The following is a 14,856-nucleotide window of genomic DNA, read 5'->3' on the forward strand; positions in this document are numbered from 1 at the left end:
GTTGGAATTGTTTCAAAATAATAACAGACACTAATCAAAGTTGACTTTTTCCCAGACTGACCAATCCTGAAATTTCAAAGTTCAAAGAACCTGGCAAGCAGAACGAGAACTAAGAAGATACGTATAGCTGTAACATCATATTAGGCTGTATTAGAATCATTGGATAGAAACGATGGAGCCATGAAAACTATAGAAATGAATGCTTTCAAATGTCAAATGAGTTGATTTTTGTATGTGTGAGACTTTATTATGAATAGCAGGTACTGGAGGCAGTTCCAATAGAATATAGATTGGCTGACAAAGACATTACACCAAAGCCATGTAGCATTACATCAGTGCTAATACCAGCAGCCTTGAGTTCAGTGGTAATACTACATGTATTCTCTATTACAAAGCTTTCCAAGGGATCTGGCCCAAAAACATCCTGCAACAAGGTATGCCATCATTTTGTTGTTGAAATAAAATGCGACTAAATTCCGTTTTGATGTCCATGATGTGATGTGATTCTTCATCCAACTCTCATAGAACTCCATCCATACTGACCCTGAGTGTGTGTTAGGTGTCTCCATGTGGACACAGCAGTTGGTGGTCATTGGGATTTCACTGGGAGCTCTTTCTGTTGCATTCCCCTTGTTCCTGCATCTTTCCTTTTTAAATCTTCATCTCTCATCCATTCTAAATCGAAACTCCAGTGGCCAGTGTGCAGTCTGAGCGTACTCACAGATTACATGTTTACATCATAACCCGTGTATTTCTGCATGAGCAGCCAGACATGGCTGTTTCTTGTGAGCTGCTTCCAGTGAGTTTTACTGTCAATGAGTGCTGAGCAGCAATTCTGTAAAAAAACAGCTGATGAAGATGACAACAGGAAATGGAAAATGTCTGCAGGTTGCTTCATAGACTTAAAATGAGAGTTAAGATCACGTGGTTAGGGCTGGCTATGTTTTAAGAACTAGACTTTGTCCATAGCATAAACACCGAATTACTAATCTAGTAATTGATCACTCATTTAAGTCAGTTATCAAACAATGTCAAACATTCTCAATTATATTTATCTTAAAAAGGGTATCAGAAACATCCCTCAGTACAATGCAGTACAGTTATACAGCTGTTACAACTACAGCCTCCAACATGAGCTGACAGATGAATCAGCACCTTTCAATCTTAACATAAGCTTTAAAAGGAGGATTTACTGCTGGGCTGTTCTATTAGACTGCATAGGTTTTAGTTAGATGCACCTTAAATTAGGGATGCACAGTATAGTGTTTATTTAAATCATCATCGCAATATCAACTGGCACAATGTGCATATCACAAAAGGCCGCAACACATCGCAAAAGACACTAACATTTACAGAACATATCAGTAGAAAACTGCACTTTTTTAAAATTCAATTCAATGTTTAATTTGTGTACTAATAATGTTGGCAACGATGTCCTTTTTAATTTGTTTTAAAATCAACAAAATAATAAAGCAGAACACAAAGCAGTGGAAATGCAGAACTGAGTACACTTTAGTGTCTGTTAATTCAAATTCATATATTCAGCAACATGATCGCGTATTTTCCTCATATTGTGCAGCCCTACCTAACACAGTGTCACCAGACTGTATATTTTAATATTTCAATGATCATTGTTGATTTTATACTGTTAGATTCGGGTGCTTGTCTAATAACGGAGACAGCCATGAATGTGGTGGAACACAGAGAATCTACACTATTAAAAATGTTAAATTGGTACCTTGATGACATTTTCTGTTCGATGTCCTCCCTGTCATCCTGCTTGCTCTTGGGGGGGGGGGGGGGGATCTATTATATCTGGAAAGTTCCTGAGAGAACTCCTGTTAATACTTTTAAAACCCATGTATAAGAAGGTTTTATTTCAAATGTGCTGATCACTATAAATAACCATTAGGATTGCATGTCTGTTGGTGTTGTGGTTGTTACGTTTTGATTTAAGTGACTCATGGTAGTCCACTCAAAGTCTTCCATGTATCAAAACCCGACCCCAAAGTGTAGAACTTTCTCCTGTAGCTCTAAAAGGTTCCACCAGACGTGACTCCCCTCCTATTCACTGGAAGTTAGGTGTTTTATGAAGCCTATGCAGTGCATTTAATGTGAACTGCCAGCTGCTGTGTGTTTATTGACCATGCATTCCCCCCCCCCCCCCCCCCCCCCTCCCCTCCTTTCAGAGTCTTTGTCAACCGAAGCTTGGCCATGGAGAAGATCAAGTGTTTTGGTTTTGATATGGATTACACTCTGGCGGGTGAGTGCAGTCTCAGCCTTGATAAACGCATAAAGGTCAAAGTGGAGTGCTGGTTCGGAGTAATAGTGGAATATTGGTAATATAAATACGATAACAATGGGGCAGCACATTTAAAAAAACTCTGGACTAGTACTTCAGATTACATTTACTTTACAATAATTAAAATTCAAACTTCATAGAAATGTCCTTAATTTGCTAATTGTTAGTCTTTGTGATAAGAGATTTTTAACAAAAGAAGCAGTTTTTGTATTTTATTACTTTTAACTGTTTGTTACTAACTCGCTTTTTAACTGTTCATAAAATCCGGCTTTGTCTGAATGGCAGAGAACAATCCAAAGCAAGTCTTTTTTTTAATTATTATTCCTGTAAAATTGCAAGTCTGTAGGAGTGTACGATTACTGGGTTCGTACGGGGACAGTCCTCGGTCCGGGTCACTGGGGCACCCACTGTAACCCAAGCTGCTCCCGCCCAGCTGTGGTTAAGATATTCCTGGCCTGGAGACAGTCAAAATAGTAATTCCACACACCACGATAGGAGTAGGGGGCTGGGGTGGGAACCAGGGTTTAGACAATACCAGTTTTCATTCATTATTATTCATCAATAGTCCTCGGCTGTATATCAAACCATTTTATGGCTCAGGAACAAATAACTCGTTTTCAGTGGTTATGTGCATGTGGACAGCTTTGACACATCCAATACATGAGAGTTGTCTGTATTTATGAGCTAAAAAATGATCGGAGAAGTCATTTTTCCAATCTCCATTATGTATTTTAATGCATCACTCTGTCTAGCTTTAAAGAATCTGCGATTACAACTGCACTTCCAAGCAGATGTGACAGTTGTAAATACTAAAGATTGCTTATAGAAGAACATGTTTTATATTGAAGATATTGCTGCGTGGAGCAGGTAAACTCTCTGTGTAGTGTTCTTTTAGGGGGTCAGAGTGATGTGTACGTGAGCCCGTCTTTCTCCCTGTCTGTCTAGTGTATAAATCCCCTGAGTATGAGTCGCTGGGCTTCGACTTGACGGTGGAGCGCCTGGTGTCCATTGGATATCCACAGGAGCTGCTCAACTTTGTCTACGACCCCTCCTTCCCCACCAGGTTGGTTCACAAAGCCCTGCTGTATTTTTTTTTTTTTTTAAATCAATCAAGTGTGCCGGTGCTTTCTGTCTCTGACCGTCTGCCTTTACTCGCCTGTCTTCATTCTTCTCAGAGGTCTGGTGTTTGATGCGATGTATGGCAACCTGCTCAAAGTGGATGCATACGGGAACATCCTGGTGTGTGTACATGGATTCAACTTCTTGAGGGGGTAAGGTCCACTACTCCCACTGAGCTGTAAACGTAGTCCACCTACGGAAGAGGGCCACTGGGGGAAATAATCTCAGACGTCTGACTTTATTCTCAGAATTCTGACTTTAAACTCTTTTAAATTTCCGATAATCTGGATCATTCCAACTCCACATAAATGCACAAGCACCCTATCTTGCAAAATAATTAGTGCACCCGCCTCATGATTTAGTGCTCCTCCTGCTAAACCCTTCCACGTTTAATGAAAATCAGGCCGGGTAGTTTTTCCATAATCCCGCTAACAGAGAAACAAACCGACCCAACTGAAAACATAACCTCCTTGTAGAGCTGTTCCAAATGTTGCTGTACAATTAATTGTCTGAGAAATAATTGCGGTTAACAATATAATTGTCTCTTTCAGTCAAATTTTTAAATATTTTTTTTATTACTTTTTCAAACAAATAAAAGTTTTGAATGAGTCCCAGGATACGTCTTCGCTGTCATGTGACCAAGATAATGTGTTAACCAAGGTACACACCCTATGAAGTAAACCACGCCTCATTATTACCATAAAACATTGTATTTTTTTTTTATTTATTTTTTTAACAAAATGGACAATAGAAAATCAGTAAAAAACAAAGCGTTGAACATTGACAAAAACAAACAGATTAAATTGGGAATCCAAAAAGAATAGTTATCACTATTGGCAGAAGTATGTGGCAAAATAGTCATCACTGCTTCTGTACTTATGGTTTTTTTCTAACTATATTCCCTTATCATTTTTGTTGCTATGAACTACTCTATATTCCTGGCGTTCCACTTCCGGGATTGCTCGAGTGACGCAGGATATTCCGCCCTAGTGTTGTCTTCCTTTTTTCTACTGTTTTTTTCCATTGTTTTTATACTATTTTCAACCAATTATTGCCTTACTTCCTCCTTTCTACGGCCTTTTTTCAAAGTTTTGTCATTTGTTTTAAAAATGTTCTCGCCTTTTTTCATCAGCATTTAAATGTTTCCAAGGCTGTTGTTTAGTAAATCTATCGCTGACATTGCTGTATTGTTCCTCTTTATATAGACTTTATTTTATTTTTTTTCTACCAAAAATGATTCACGCTGGTTTGCGGGTACATGGCTTAGATAACTGTTCAAAGGGGATTACGTTATTGATTAAAGGTATACCATGTTCTCTTAGCTTATGATGCATGCAACAAGCGCAGCGGTGACAAGACATGTCTGCCCACTGCAGAGGGAGCTAATAGAAACGCAATCAAGTGCAAAAACAACAGCGTTGTATGCATAAGAACTGTCTCCTGTTAATAAATGTCTCCTGCTTCGTCCTCACTGATTGCCCCCCCCCTGTATGTTTTTATCTTGGCTCACTCTGCACAGACCTGACATCAGAGAGCTGTACCCCAACAAGTTTATTCAGCGTGGAGACACAGACCGCTTCTACATCCTCAACACACTCTTCAACCTACCTGGTAAGAAAACAAAGGAACCGCTGCATATCCTTTCCCTGCTCTCCTCTGTCTCATTTGAACATTGTATTTCTAGAACTCAATGAATTGTACGTATGTACTTTCTTCTCGCATTATTATCCTCGATGCCTTGGCAAAATTGTTATTTCTGACATTCATGCCAATAAAAGAGAGAGAGAGAGACTTTTTTTACTTCAAGATAGGCTACCTAATTAATATATTATAAAGTCAAATAAATTCCTGTAATGAATTGGTGATTATTTGGCTAAAGATTTCTATTCTCTCTATCTACTTTGCTGACACAACCACTTATGCAAATGATTGCGTAATGGTGTCACACATGCCCCCTCCCCCCGCAACCAAATTGCTATCTAATCTAAAACACTGCACAACCTTTAGTAATCTGAGTCTTTAGCATTGAAACACAGTAAAGTCATCCATGTTAGATTTGGATGTATTTAATGTATTCAAGATGCACCAACTGAGCATGACTGGGGCTGCCATTTCTTACCGTTGGGCTTTAGGCATCATTTTTGATCTGCCTCGTGATAATTTGTTTGAATAATCACTTAGGGCAGGGGTTTTCAAAGTGTGAGGCGCGCCTCCCCGGGGGGGCGCTAGAGCACTTTAGGGGAGGCGCGGTGCGAGGGAAAAAATAAACCGGAGAAGAAGCACTCGCAAAGATAAAAAGCAAATACCGGTGAAGGCTGCTGGTTGAAGATGATCTGCGGTTATACCTCTCATCAGTGCAACCCCGCATTACCCAGATTTGCGCATCAAAAGCACAAGCACATTGTTCCCACTAAAACTAAGAGCTCCACGATTTTGCAACTGTTTAGGTTTTTGATTTATTTTTTTAATTTCAAGGAAATGTGCAACATTTACAGATATGTTCCAAATATCTGATCAAAATGTTTTTGTTAAGATATGAAAACACTGTTGGTATGTAACGTTTGTTTGAGAAAACGGTTGAAAAATGAGTTTTGGGTTGCTCTTATTAGAAAAATGAAAAAAGTGCGTATTTGCCATACAAAGGCCCTGATAAAATAATTAAAATGGGAGGAAATGTTTTAAAATGTTCATGTGTTGAATTTCATTCAGATAAAATGTCATTTTAAAAGATGAGATGGTTCTAAAATAAAAGCAATTAGAAGGTGTTTTGGAGTGGCATTTGTTTGTGTGTGGGTTGATTATTGGGGAGGGGGGGCACAGCAGGCATTGTGCTCCTTGGAGGGGGGCTCACCCTTTCATACTTTGAAAACCCCTGACTTAGGGCATCATTTAGTCTATAAAAGAATAGTTTTGCAATAAAATAATAATGAGCCATGTTGCCAGTGTCCGAAGGGATTTACATTGCTTAATTTATCTAAAACTCTCAGTCATTTAATTTACAATCATTTGAAATGCAGAAAATTCAGAATGTATTTTGGAGAAGGTGGCGCCGTAAGAATTATTATCAATGAATTATTCGTTGGATTTCATCTGAAATACACACACACACACACACTATGCCAGACTATATTCAGGTCTGCAGTCAGTCTCACGAATTCTAGTCATATTTTAATTATTTCTGATTTCTTCTTAGAAACCTACCTGTTTGCTTGCCTGGTTGATTTCTTCAGTAACTGCTCCAGATACACAAGGTACTGCATACTCACTGCTGCGTACTGAATACTGGCTGTCTCTGGGAAGTGACGCTTGTTATGAACTAGTCATGAGTGACATTTTGAATAAGACCCGGTTTAATGTCTATCATGTTCAGAGTTTCAGTGGAATTTCAGTATCTCGTGATTAGGGCTGCACAATATGAGGAAAATATCTAATTGCAATTACTTTGACTGATATGGTGTTTTCGATATGATTCACGACATTGGAATGGAACAATTTTGTATCATTCTTTTCATTTTGATTGAAACATATTAAAATGAAATAGATTATAGGCATTTTTGGCGAGTCGGTTGAATACTATTTGTACGCCAGGACGACTCTGCAGCCCCGCAATACTTCATTCAGAATGGTTTGACACATATTTTGCCTTTAACAAATATTGCAACCCATCTGCGATTTGGATATTGCCCTAGTCCATATTGCGATTTCGATACATTTGTCATTAATTGTGCAGTCCTACCAATGATGCTCTCAAAGCTCTTTTAGAGGTTTCTCTGTCTGAACAAGAACGTGGTTCTGGGGAAAACACTGTGTCCTCAGAATTCCGCAGAATCTAATGCTGACCTGATTTTAACTGCCTCTGTAGTTGTGACGCTGGCTTCAAAGATGGCGACCTTTTCATGTCCTATAAGAGCATGTTCCAGGATGTCCGAGACAGCGTGGACTGGGTTCATTTAAAGGTAGGATGATCTGCTTATCCACATGAAACCTGTTCCCAGTAAGTCGTCTCCTGCAGTCAGTCCAGTCGCAGTCACCAGTCCACTGTTATTTATTTTCACAGGGGTCCTTAAAAGAAAAAACCGTTGAAAACCTGGAGAAGTATGTGGTAAAAGATGTAAGTAAGCACAATAAGGTCTGCTTATAAATGCATGAACGCACCGACTATATACCAACTTGGACTTTATAGCTGGAATGAAAAGTTCTGAAGTACTCCGTAGTAGTAAAACAACACATTTGATCTCAGTCTCATCTTTTTCTGCGTGTTTGACTCTGTTTTTCCTCCACCAAGCCGAAGCTCCCTCTTCTCCTCAGTCGCATGAACGAAGTAGCCAAAGTGTTTCTGGCCACTAACAGTGACTACAAATACACAGAGGTGAGCGGACCGTTTACAGTCAGATATCTTAATGTTTGCTAACAGCAAACCAGAACCTACTGTCCCATAATGTGCTAATTAATTTTGACAGTTGTTTTAAATGGTTGCCTGATGAAGTGATAGGGTTGGGTACCTTTTTCGGTACATTTAGGTTCCTCATTTCTATGCCTGACTTATTATTATCATTTCTCTTCAGAAACATCGCTGCACGGGACGCGACGTTACTCTTAGCTAGTAGCTGGATTTTTAAAAAAATATTAATTTATCAGAATCTGATGAATGAATATTTAACCATGTTATGAGCGTTGGCGTTGCATAGTTGCCTGCCACTAACGACTGTTAGTGATGGCGTTGCATAGTCTTAAAAATCCTTAAACGGTATATATATATATATATATATATATATATATATATGTATGTATGTATGTATGTATGTATGTGTGTGTGTGTTCGGGCATCATTTACGCACCAGTACAGTTTGAAAAGTATCGATTTAGCACCAGTTTCAGAAAAAACAAACCATACCCCACCCTATGAATTAATAATGCCAGGTGTTGTTAATGATGGAGTATAGTTTTCCTTTTTCCGGTTGTTCTGAGACAACATGTTAAAAAAAAAAATAACCCCTCCTGTCTTCTTACAGAAAATTATGACCTACCTGTTTGACTTTGGCCACGGCCCAAAGGTAACACTACTGATTTAATCACATTTGTGTTGTAAGGAATCTCAATAGATTAGAATTACACCACCTTGCTTAGAAATATCTGGAACAGATACTGTATGGTATTATGATAGGTTGTTCAAGAGAAAAAAAATAAGTGTGGTGTGTGTGTGTGTGTGTGTGTGTGTGTGTGTGTGTGTGTGTGTGTGTGTTGCAGCCGAACACACCTCACCGGCCCTGGAAGTCCTACTTTGACCTGATCCTGGTAGACGCCCGCAAGCCTGTGTTCTTCGGAGAGGGAACAGTGCTGCGGCAGGTTGACACTGTAAGTGCATTATATCAACAGCAATTCTAAAAAGATACAGTAAATACATATTGTACAAGAGTGTGTGACTCCGTGCTGGTTTCTTTTAGACCACAGGTCGGCTGAAGATCGGCACATACACTGGACCTCTGCAGCATGGCATTGTTTACTCAGGAGGTAAATAAGAATCCTTCCTAACACTGGTCCAGTATTTCCTCCTTGCTCAGGAATCTGATCACCTCTCACTTCACAGTAGCATATTGTGTTTTATTCCTTGTATAAAGTGACTATATGTAACTTTCAGTTATAGTTCCCAGTGTGTATACGGTTAGAATATGGCTGTGTGTCATGTGACCTTGTTATTTGAACACGCTGTGACTAGACAAATCACAACATTTAAATATGAACATGTTGGCGTTATTTTGTCACTTATTGGGAGCAGTAGCTAGTTGGAGCCAGTCACCTCCAGCATCTGTGCTAAGCTACGCTAGCCGTGGGTGCGCCAGACATAGTTAGGACACGCACAGAGATGAGAAGGGTAAGTATGAACTTATCTAACTCTGGGGGATACGGTGAATCACATAAAGTCCCAATAAGTTAAGGGGGTCGTGTTCATTTCACAGAATTCTGTGTGATCAAGTTGAATGAAAAGACAGCAAGTCGGCGTGTTCCTTTAAGAGTTTGTTGTAGCAACCAACGTAATAATAACTTAGATTAATTAATATAGCGCATTTTATGAAACCCAGGTACACACAAGTATAGGGGGACAATTTTTCATAGTATGAAAAACATTCCCAACATCCCGTGTTTGTACTCCTAGGTTCTTCAGACATTGTGTGTGACTTGCTGGGTGCTAAAGGAAAGGACATCATCTACATTGGAGACCACATTTTTGGTGACATCCTCAAATCCAAGAAGCGCCAGGGCTGGAGGACTTTCTTGGTGATACCTGAGCTGGCCCAGGAGTTGCACGTGTGGACTGACAAGAGCTGTGAGAATTATACACACTCATGCTTACATGCGCATCTAGTTTGCAGTTCCATTATACAGCGTTATTCAGCAGAACTGAAACCTTTGGATCAAGGATTGGGGTGATGTTGCCTGTAGTTCATTGTTACTTAATAAACAATCTGTATATTGGTTTTATTAGGGGGTTAGGAAATGATAGTCATACCAAGCATGACTAAAAGTGTGATTGTGTTTTCTGTTCATTTTCCAGTGGTCTATGTATCCATGGAATAATTCACTAAAGCTCAGATCTCTGCTAGGCCCACAAAAGTCTGATTTAAGAAAATAAAGATTAAAGTATTGTTTTGGGATTTTCTGGTTATTAAAGATGTATGCCATTATAACTATGCTAATGCAAGTTGTTTGTTTTTAGCCATATTTGAGGAACTTCAGTCGCTGGACTGCTTCCTAGCTGAGCTTTACAAGTAAGTTCCTTTTTGTCAAGTCAACTGTTTGTCTTGCAATGTATTCTTTCGAAAAAGTTCTTAAAGGCTTAGGCTACTACTATTTTTTCTTCAACCTAGACCCTATATATTTATGTTTTTGTGACTAAGTGACTGATGGGAATAACAATCTTTGACATTGGTCCAGTATTAAGAGAGATCTCTGCAATCTGCTGCAGAGAAACAAGCTACAATGTAAGTTAATAGGACAATTGTCCAGCTTGTATTTACCTTCACAGAAGTGCTCGTTTTGCCACTGACAGACTCAGCTTAATATTTTGTCTGACAACATTATGGAAAGGATTTCTAAAGAGGTCAACCTCCTAACATAAAACCTCTTTATTGCATTCACTAAACCCACCAGACTTCATGTAGTTAAACAGTAATTTTAGCATCGTAAAATACACTTCATTAAATGTTGACAGAAACAGAATAAAACTATAAAAAGCCTTTTTGGGACATCTTTCCACTTTTCCAACTATCACAACTCTAGTTTTGGTTGAAACAAACACATAGTTTACCAATTTACACATGAAAATATGTTGGCTCTATACATGCTAAAACTATTGTTTATTTAAATGGAGTCTGGTGGGTTTAGCGCTAGCGACTTCAGAGCTGTTTCTGGTTAAACAGAAAAGTCTCACAGAAGTTTTAAAGTTCTATCTCTTTAGGGATCATTTCCATAATGTTGTCAGAAACCACAAAACCAGCACCTTTGTGATGGTAAATACACGTTGGACAATTGTCAACTTACATTGTAGCTTGTTTCACCGCGGCCAACTGCAGAGATCTCTCTTAATACTGGACCAATGTCAAAGACTGTTGCTCCCATCAGTCACTTAGACACAAAAACATTATTGTATGACCGTAGGTTAGGTAACTGACCTGGGCTGAACGATGTCGCCGGTTACATAAAGGGTTCAAATTAGCAGCCTGATATTTAATCTTACCTTGCAAGGCTTGATGTAGAAACTACATTTTAGATAGAAGGGGGCTCACAGATCACAGTACCCTTGTGTTTTGTCCTCAGGCACCTGGACAGCAGCAGCAATGAGAGGCCTGACATCAGCTCACTGCAGAGACGGATTAAGGTACAACTTCCTCCGACAAACACATTTCTTCCTCCTGTCTTTCACTTAAACAGAGCTTCACTAAAGTGGAGTCCACTATAATGCGCTCCTCGTAAATAGACAGGTAGACAAGCACTTCACATTTAAATGCCAGCGCATGGAAAAGGCTTCAGTACAACAGTATTTTCTTTGCAGTCTAGCTTGGGTTAAAGGTGCTGTAAGCAATGTCAAGCGTGTTTTATACTACTATTTACTTTTATCTGCTAGCTGCCTGTCCCCTGAACACACTGTAAAAAAACATCAACATGGAAGCGAGCTGAGCTGATACTAAAAGGAAGAATTAAAACTAGGGTTGGGTACAGAAACCCCGTATCAATATGACCTTCCTCCACAGTGTTGTGGTCTGGAAATGCAAGATTACGGCTTTAGTGATGAACAAAATGATTAGTTCTTTCACAGCTAGTTTTAAAGGACAAATTCAGCGCAAAATGAACCTAGGGGTTAATAACACTTGTACCAAGTCGACCGTTCTCTGGGATGTTTTCATGCTAATTGAATGTGACCAGTTTTATCACAAACCACTAATCAGCTTATAACGCTAGCCGTCGGGGTAAAGTAAAAAGAAACCACTGTTTCTATACCACTAACAAGGCAAAAATAGCACCACACATTAAAAAAAAAAAGGATCAAAAGAGTCGAAAAAATGGACAAAAACAGAAGAAAAAGTTAAAAACATCGATAAAAAGCTTCAACAAAAGTGTTGGTTTTCAATTTTGACAGGAAGACAACACAAGGGTTAAAAGCTTCCAGTAGGTTCCGCTTCCTGTAGCCAAAAAGACACATCAGGGCTTTTAATCAGGCACGTCCTTGTGTCCTTTCCAGAAAGTGACCCACGACATGGACATGTGCTACGGCATGACGGGCAGTCTGTTCCGCAGTGGATCCCGGCAGACGCTGTTTGCCTCCCAGGTGATGCGCTACGCTGACCTGTACGCCGCCTCCTTCATCAACCTGCTCTACTACCCCTTCAGCTATCTGTTCAGAGCTGCACATGTGCAGGTGACGTTCGCTCGCACTTCTCACTTTGTGTCTGTCACATGCACTCTATGCACTTTATGTACTTTTTGATTGACGGCATTACATTGACAACCCCCCCCCCCCTCTCACCAGATGCCACACGAGTCAACGGTGGAGCACGCCCAAGTCCGCATCATTGACACCGAGTCGCCGCTGGCAACACGAAACCGCCACGACGTCGACCTCGAGATGGAGTGCAAACGGCACCAGCTGACTCGATCCGTCAGCGAGATCCAGCCCCCCCACTTCTTCCCTCATGCTCCGCAGGAGATCACTCACTGCCATGATGAAGATGACGATGAGGAGGAGGAGGAGGAGGAGGAGGAGTAGAGGGGGTCACATCCAATACGTCCTGTTTCCCTGAGTCTGGTCTCCAGACACACGTGACTGACTACCATACCCAGGACAGGAGTTTTGGATTTCTGCAAGAAACACACGCTGCAGGCAGTTGGTGGCTGCGATAAAACAAAGAAAGAAAAGAGAGGTTTGGGGCGGGGGGGACACGAAATAGCCTGTTTCCACATTTCATTACTAAAGGTGACCCCTCCTCCCCTTTGTTACCCCATAGGCCGGGGATTGGGCTCTCATTGGCTGTAGCTCCAACAGCTCCAGACTTTGAGCCTGCTAGATATCTGGGATGTGGCAGCGGGGCACCAGCAGGCCTCTCGCCTCGCATTTCTGAATCACACAGCTGCTGAATCATCAAAATGTAACTGGAAGTTGTGTATTAACCCCAGCTGCTGAAACTAAAAGCCAATCATAAAACGGTTCTACTCCATAAGAGTATATGTTCATAATGCCTTCTAACGGTGAGGTAGATATCACATGATACCAGCTTAGAGAAACTTCACCTACTTATTTACCCAGTAATTATTCTTTTTACTGTGTTGTAAAATAGGACTACAATTCCCTAAGCTCACCCTGAGGTCCTTACTTTTATTTAAGTCTGCATTAATGTTTTACGTAATGCAGATATTACACCCTGCACCACAGTTACAGCCTTATTCATCTCACTTTGAGTTGATACAATAAGTGTAAATGAGAATTATTGTTATTTTAAAAATGAATGTTGAGTTTATTTTCATGGTCACAGGTGAAAGGAATGGAAGCCCATGTCTGCCAGGCGACAATCACAATACTGGCAGGTTCAAATTATAATATGACAGGTCAATGTTTTCGACTTTATGAGACCTTAAGACCTAATTAAAGAGAAGTCAAAGCTTTGACTTGATCCGATTGACTAGACAAAATTTGCATATTAGAAAGTCACAATTTTGACAACTCATAATTTAGGATTTCAGTTTTGTGAACAGTTAAAATATTAACCAAGTCAAATTTGAGATACAAATGTGTAGCTGAGTGAGATTTGTCCAAATTTTGACTCACAGATTTTTGACTTAGTACCTCCCGATTATTATTCCACATGATAACTAACTCGCTGTGGTAATGTAGATTTCCGGTGAGTGTTTGTGTTTTTGTCATTGGCAGTAATGGTCTTCCATACGAGGCGGACCCACTGCTCTGTCTGCTGTAAACATGCTGTTACTGTGTTGTACTGTAACATGACGAGGGTACAATAATGTATTTTGAAGCTGAGAGTATTATTTCATGTTTTTGTTATTTTTAAAGATTTAACAGGAAGAGCTGTTTCTCAGCAAAAAACAGTCTGATCTGCTGTTGTGATCACAAAGTATTGATCCTCAGATGAGGTGGACCGTGGCCTCATCTCTCTCTCTCTCTCTCTCTCTCTCTCTCTCTCTCTCTCTCTCTCTCTCTCTCTCCCTCTGTGTGTCTGTCTCATCCGTTTTGGACTGAAGAGACAGATATTGACTTTGACATTGTAAACGTCCTGTTTGACCCTTTTCAGCCTCGGGTTGCACCTTGGGGTGCTTATCTAGTTGTTTCAGATTTCAGAGCCAGCAGCACCAATGATATTAATATTTCACTGTGTCATATTATTATAGAAGTCATTTCAGAACTGTTGCGCATGCCTGTGTTTGCTGTCTGCTTTGAAGCCTAACCTACACTGTAATAATCAGACGTACTGAAATGCAAAGTGAACTAAATGAATATTGTTTTTCATTTTTGTACCAGCAGAAGTTAATGCATGGGTTGAATTCCATTTTTATTTTCTTGTTTTAATTGAAAAGTTGTCTTTGTTGTAATGAATGTTGAAAGCAGCGATTGTGCAGTGGAGATGGTTTAAGTCATGACTGATGTTTGTAATACATTTTTTGATCTGATATTGTAGCCACGTTTGGATTTTTTGGGGTCATCTGTCCACCTTTTACATCTGAGTGATTATTGCTGAGTGGATGTCTTCCAGCCCAAAGCTGCCACTAACAGGCCGGTCTCTCGCTGTGTTCTCTAGTCGGCTCAAACACATCCCGCAGAACAGCTGTCTCCCATCTCAGGTACTGTTCTTTCTAAACCTTATTCTGCTCATTTTCAGGTTTATAACTGATTTTTGAGGTTGTGCCAGAATAGGTTAACATGGTTTCAT

The 14,856-nt window shown here is 40.0% G+C and overlaps 2 protein-coding genes across 3 annotated transcripts in view; both read left to right on the forward strand.

The window, feature by feature from the left end:
- The window catches only part of wbp1la (WW domain binding protein 1-like a), a 22,153-nt gene extending 22,013 nt beyond the window's left edge, over positions 1 to 140 (forward strand). Inside the window, exon 6 of the mRNA XM_032511521.1 lies at positions 128 to 140. The gene's annotated coding sequence lies outside the window, so the exon portion shown is untranslated. The remainder of the gene's footprint in view (positions 1 to 127) is intronic.
- nt5c2a (5'-nucleotidase, cytosolic IIa) overlaps positions 1 to 14,603 on the forward strand; it is a 21,643-nt gene extending 7,040 nt beyond the window's left edge. The window contains exons 4-20 of one of the 2 annotated variants that reach the window (XM_032511519.1): positions 396 to 434; positions 2,190 to 2,263; positions 3,248 to 3,365; positions 3,478 to 3,573; positions 4,941 to 5,032; positions 6,615 to 6,672; positions 7,284 to 7,377; positions 7,479 to 7,532; positions 7,707 to 7,790; positions 8,434 to 8,475; positions 8,669 to 8,776; positions 8,866 to 8,932; positions 9,576 to 9,746; positions 10,137 to 10,188; positions 11,237 to 11,297; positions 12,159 to 12,335; positions 12,447 to 14,603. In XM_032511519.1, the coding sequence (XP_032367410.1) occupies positions 396 to 434; positions 2,190 to 2,263; positions 3,248 to 3,365; positions 3,478 to 3,573; positions 4,941 to 5,032; positions 6,615 to 6,672; positions 7,284 to 7,377; positions 7,479 to 7,532; positions 7,707 to 7,790; positions 8,434 to 8,475; positions 8,669 to 8,776; positions 8,866 to 8,932; positions 9,576 to 9,746; positions 10,137 to 10,188; positions 11,237 to 11,297; positions 12,159 to 12,335; positions 12,447 to 12,683 (1,624 nt within the window). In that variant the 3' untranslated portion in view covers positions 12,684 to 14,603. Of the gene's footprint in view, positions 1 to 395; positions 435 to 2,186; positions 2,264 to 3,247; positions 3,366 to 3,477; positions 3,574 to 4,940; positions 5,033 to 6,614; positions 6,673 to 7,283; positions 7,378 to 7,478; positions 7,533 to 7,706; positions 7,791 to 8,433; positions 8,476 to 8,668; positions 8,777 to 8,865; positions 8,933 to 9,575; positions 9,747 to 10,136; positions 10,189 to 11,236; positions 11,298 to 12,158; positions 12,336 to 12,446 lie in introns of those variants that run through there. The other variant, XM_032511520.1, reaches the window with a different exon arrangement.
- Positions 14,604 to 14,856: the final 253 nt, after the last annotated feature.

This window comes from Etheostoma spectabile, unplaced genomic scaffold, assembly GCF_008692095.1.
Source record: "Etheostoma spectabile isolate EspeVRDwgs_2016 unplaced genomic scaffold, UIUC_Espe_1.0 scaffold379, whole genome shotgun sequence".
NCBI classification, from domain to species: domain Eukaryota; kingdom Metazoa; phylum Chordata; class Actinopteri; order Perciformes; family Percidae; genus Etheostoma; species Etheostoma spectabile.